The 5843-nt window shown below is 35.8% G+C and overlaps 1 protein-coding gene across 1 annotated transcript in view; it reads right to left on the reverse strand.

The window, feature by feature from the left end:
- Nucleotides 1-527: 527 nt before the first annotated feature.
- LOC107743215 (DEP domain-containing mTOR-interacting protein-like) overlaps nucleotides 528-5843 on the reverse strand; it is a 44901-nt gene continuing 39585 nt past the window's right edge. Inside the window, exon 8 of the mRNA XM_016556358.1 lies at nucleotides 528-2542. Coding sequence (XP_016411844.1) covers nucleotides 2414-2542 — 129 coding nt within the window. The 3' untranslated portion in view covers nucleotides 528-2413. The remainder of the gene's footprint in view (nucleotides 2543-5843) is intronic.

Genomic DNA, 5843 nt, shown 5'->3' on the forward strand with positions numbered 1-5843 from the left:
AAGGAGGGACTTTGTAGAAAATGAAGCGTTTGAGAGAGGCGGGGCATAGAGGACCTATAATAATGTACAGTATTTGAAAAAGAATGTGTTTTTTGAACATTAAAGCATGTCAACATATTCTGTTACACCAAATACACAAAATAATGATCTTTAAAAAAGCATCATATGACCCCTTTAAGAGAGAGAGAGAGAGAGAGAGAGGATGCCAATTATGTGGTTTTAAGACACAGAGGACAGTTTTTAAATGAAATCAAGAAGTTTAATAAAACATTAATCAAAACACATATTAATCATGAATAAGAGCTGCACAAAGAAATACTATGGTACCATGAACTTACCCCTTGGGATAGTTTGCCCAAAAAATAAAAATTCTGTCATCATTTACTCACCCTTAAGTTGTTCCAACCCTGTATAAATAACATGAACAGCCATTGAATTACATAGTCAATGGCTTCCATCAACTGTTTGGTTGCCAGCATTCTTCAAAATGTCTTATTTTGTATGCAACAGAAGAAAGAAACCCATACAGGTTTGGAACAGTTTGAGGGTGAGTAAATGAGGACATCATTTTGAGTCAACTATCCCTTTAAACAGACACACGTGCATTGAACTTAGCTGCACTGAACTTAAGTTTTAAATGAAACTTTCCTTTTCATTCTATTTCAGAACAGAAGACAGAAGAACTATAAGATTATTAGATTAGCTTAGATTTCCCGGCAGTGAGGAACATGTGGCACATATCTGGCCCAGTATTTAGCAGACTACTCGGATTGCGGATTGTCATGATCACCTCCAAAATCTTCAGCTATACCGTCTTTAAAAGAGGACTTTTCAGATGTTACATGACCAGCCGTGAGAATTAGCAGCACAATACAGGTCATTAAGGCAGAAGATTCAAGCCTACTTCAATTAAGAACAAAATATCATCATGTGACTGTTATTTGTCATTCTCATCAATACAAATGAGTACAACCGCACAACAAGCAACCTGCAAAAAAAAAAAATAATCCACAGAGAAGAATGTGTGGAAGATGAGCACATTATAGATATCATGTTGTGTCATGACATATCTTAATTCTTACACAGATGCCTGCTTTGTACAATACACATGCATATAGGAGTTTGCATATACAGCACTACTGTATATTTCCAATTTGTCTAATAAATCCTTAGATAGAATTACAAATGTATGTCTTAAACTAGTTACAAAATTTGGTGAGTGAATTCATAGACTTGTCTTATTGACTGATTTACTCTATAAACACACTACATGACTATGCAAAAATTTTCATGGCAGTAAGTTTTCAAGTTAAAACAGTAAGTCCCGAAAAATACTCTACGCAAATATGTGAAAGCAGACTCGCATAGACACACAAACTCTGTGTTCCGAAATGTCTCTGACCGTGACTGCAATTTATAATTAGGATTTTTTTATGATCACTTTTCTCTTTCATATCAACCTCTGTCAAAGTGGACCAACAGTTTAAAGGTTTGAAGATAATCGCTAAGCTAGCTAGCAACTTTCCTGAATAAAAACACATCCAGAATAATAATGCACGTTATTATTCAATCGTCAGCGTTTACAGACTTGTGTAAAGTATATTTCTGCCGTAACTCTTATAAAGTGATATTTTCAATATTGTCATATAATATTAGTTGTTACATTTTACAGGTAACTACTTGCCTTTTTGATGGCATTTAGACAAAAGACAGAAACTTTAAACTACTTTCACAAGATACTTTTAAATCAAGACACGAGTTACAGTACAACAGCATCTTTCAGATGTGCGTAGCGTTTTAAACATTCACTCTCAAGTTTCACCTAAAGTCTGTAAGTGCTGTTGTTGGTTGTTCCCTGCATTCGGATGGATATATCAATATGTATTATTTTACTAACTCCCGGCAAGCATGACAGGAATTATAAAAGAGTTATTTTAAACTAACCACACTAAGGTCATAAAATGCCTGATACAATGTTGTATACATTTACTCTCCAAATCTCACAGCCTAAACTCTAAATGATGAAACAGTAGAAAAAGAGCACTGAATTATGCTCTCACCTGAATGGCACACATATATTAGTTTGGCATCGGTTCTGCAAACCTACCAAGAGTGTTTTAAATGCTACGGTTCTGCTAAAAATGATATTTGGCAGCTGCTTTTCCCATATCATCTGTCCAGGTACAGCCTTAGCTGACATGGACCAGTAACAGTCAATGAGGAGCCAATGGGAGGCACGGATTCCAAAGCATGGATTAGTGTCATGTTAATGGTTTGAATCAAAATGATGAACGGAATCAAGAGTTCACTTCTCTGAACATTCCATTAAACAGAACGTTGACTCGCTGAAGAAAGTCCAGCTAAGAGAAAAAGAGAACGAGAGAAGAACAGAAACACTAAAGAGCGGCTGTCTTCAGTAATCGGCTTCCTCCATAACCTCCATGACCACTGTTCTGGGGCCAGTGAGGATGAGGCTGCTGACAGTCCTGTAGTCCAGATTCAGCACATTCATTCCATTAACTGCCACCACAAACTGACACACCTGTAGAGATGAAAATGAGGCAAAACAACAACAGTTTTATGTTAGGTTACACTTGGTACACCCTTTTTGTACTTTGATAAAGACATAAAAGTGCTGAAACACAACATAATGATTATAGAGCATATAAACCACACATATGACACAATAAACGGATCGTAATTTTTCTCAGTACAGCAACATGGCACAATTACACCTTTCAGGAGAACAGTAAAGGAGTGCTTTTTAAAATCAGCTAAATTAATTCTCGGGGGGGGGTCTGCAAATGAATAACGTAATAGCCTTTATGTCCTTCCTGGCAGACCCATAATGGCACTACCATCAGAAATGAGTCATACCATTACCATTATCAGCATCAAATGATAAATAAACAACATGTGAAAGCTTGCCATTATCAGCATGTGTTCAAAACATCTGTTTTTGGCACCATTTGTACACTAGGTGCCTATGTACAACTCCAGCAGTTGTAATCTCTGTGCTAAGAGGTACAAATGTTTGGCTCAGTTTACATCAATCTTTCTGAGTTATGACAACTTCTAATAACATTATGTTCAACTAACAGAATCTTAATCATTTATAGCATAAACACTATTTTTTAAGCCGATTAATCTTAAAAATTAAATTGTCCCTACTCATAGTAGTTTCTATAAAATTCACTCGTAAATGGAGTGGTGGGCTGGAACCAACTTATTTATATGACTTCAAAATAACAGCTAGTAAGCACATACTAAATGTAGATAATTTTGCATGTCAATTTATGGCATTAAGTGATTGCTCATAAAGCAACATACAATATAGCCTATACATTTATGTAACCTAACCACAAGCTGTACTTTTCAGCACAATGGTAACCACAAAAACTTCACAGAATATAAGAGAAACTATTTTAAATGTCAGACATAACAGAAATAAATACTAACAGTCCTTTCCCTTTTCTAAAATCAGAAAAAGTAATAATTTGTTTCATGCTGAGAACTTAACAAGAGGATTTCATTAACTTACTACAACTTACAAAAAATTACTTTTTAAAAAAGTAATCACTATAACACTGTCAGCAGAACTCAACAAAATGTTTTAAAAGGTTTAATTAAATCCATAAATTACAATCTCGCAATGTATAATATAATGTAATATAATATTATGTAATGTAATGCAATGTAATGTAATATAATATGTGACCCTGGACCACAAAACCAGTCTTAAGTGTCAATTTTTCAAAATTGAGATTTATACATCACCTGAAAGCTGACTAAATAAGCTTTACATTGAGGTATGGTTTGTTAGGATAGGACAATATTTGGTCGAGATACAACTATTTGAATATCTGGAATCGGAGGGTACAAAAAAATCAAAATATTGAGAAAATCACCTTTAAAGTTGTCCAAATGAAGTTCTTAGCAATGCATATTACTAATCATTGCAAATTAAGTTTTGATATATTTACAGTAGGAAATTGACAAAATATCTTCATGGAACATGATCTTTACTTAATATCCTAATGATTTTTGGCATAAAAGAAAAATCTATAATTTTGACCCATACAATGTTTTTTTGGCTATTGCTACAAATATACCCCAGCGACTTAAGACTGGTTTTGTGGTCCAGGGTCACATATAATATAACACTGATTAATACGAAAATATAATGATGAGTAATGACATTCCTCAATTGCAATCTTTTCCTATCCTCTTGTGTGTGTGTGTGTGTAGTGCCCGCCATAAGTATTGGGACAGTAATGACAAAATTGCTTTGTTTTCTGTGTAGTTAGGACATCTGCACATATGATTAAAAGATGAATATGAGACAAAACTACAGAATGTCACATTTTATTATTAGCCGTTTCATACATACATGTTTTACCAAATAAAAAGGATAGCACTTTTAGAGTTCATCCCACTATTTGATGTGAGCATAAGTATTGGGGCAGTTGAATTTAAGGCAAATGTAAAAGATTAAAAGCTATTATTTAGTTGCAGATCCCTTGCGTGCAATCACATCAGTGAGTCTGCGACCCATAGACATCACCAGACTCTTGGTCTTATCCTTTGAAATGCTTTTCCCAGCCTTTAATGCAGCCAATTCCAACTGTTGCTTGTTTTGGGGAGTTCTGCCTTTAGTCTCCTCTTTAGCTGGTGAAATTCATGGTCAATCGGATTTAAATCTGGAGATTGGTTTGGGCAATCTAAGACTTTCCAGTTTTTTGCCCTGATAAACTCCTTGACTGAACTGGCAGTGTGTTTTGGGTCATTGTCCTGATGCAATATGAAGTGCTTTCTGACGAGTCTGGTGGCATTTTCTTGAATATTGGTAGCCAAGATGGTTTTGTACCCTTCCAAATTCATTCTGCTACTGTCATCATACATTAAGTCATCATTAAAGCTGAGAGGGCCTGTTCCAGAGACAGCCATGCATGCCCATGCCATGACATAACCTCCACCATGCTTTACAGCTGAGGCTGTATGCTTAGGATAATTTGCACTTCCCTTTTTCTCCACACTTTTGCTCTCCCATCACTTAGATAAAGGTTAATCTTGGTCTCATCTGTCCATAAAACTCTGTTCCAAAAATCTACTGGCTCACCTTTGTGCTTTTTTGCAAACTCTAATCTTGCCTTTCTATTTTTGGTGCTGGCCAGAGGTTTGCATCTTGTTGTGTTGCTGTTTAATTCTGTGTGAAAGTCTCCTCCGGACAATAGATTGTCAGAGCATCACCCCAGCTTTCTGGAGGTTGTTGGTGATTTTACAGACACGTATTTTAGGGTTCACTTTCACAGCTTTTATGATTTGTCTGTCACCAACTGCTGTAGTTTTTCTTAGCCGATCAGATCGTTGTTGGTTGCTGATGTCGCCGGTGGTTTCCAAACTGCTGATTTCTCCATGCCCTTTGTTTTTGCTATAGCTCTAATTGACTTCCTCTTTTCTTTTAGCATCCAAATTGCTTGCTTTTCTCTCAAAGTCAGCTCCCTCGTCTTCATCCTGGTTTGTGTGTCATCATCGAATGCAAGACTAAGAATGCAGAAGCAATGGATATAACTGATACGACACATTCCCTGCTTTTAATATCTGAACAATTAATGCAACAGGACACAGCTGATCACTTAAAAAGACCTGTGAGGCAACTGTCCCAATACTTCTGCTCACATCAGATAAGGGGATAAAACTCTAAAAGTGCTGATCTTCTTAGTTGGTAAAACAACTGTGTTGAATCACCCTATAATAAAATGTGACATTCTGTAGTTTTGTCTCATATCCATCTTTTAATCATATTTGCAAATGTCTTGACTCCACAGCAAACAGAGCAATTT

This window comes from Sinocyclocheilus rhinocerous, unplaced genomic scaffold, assembly GCF_001515625.1.
Source record: "Sinocyclocheilus rhinocerous isolate Xijiao unplaced genomic scaffold, SAMN03320098_v1.1 scaffold946, whole genome shotgun sequence".
Classification (NCBI taxonomy): domain Eukaryota; kingdom Metazoa; phylum Chordata; class Actinopteri; order Cypriniformes; family Cyprinidae; genus Sinocyclocheilus; species Sinocyclocheilus rhinocerous.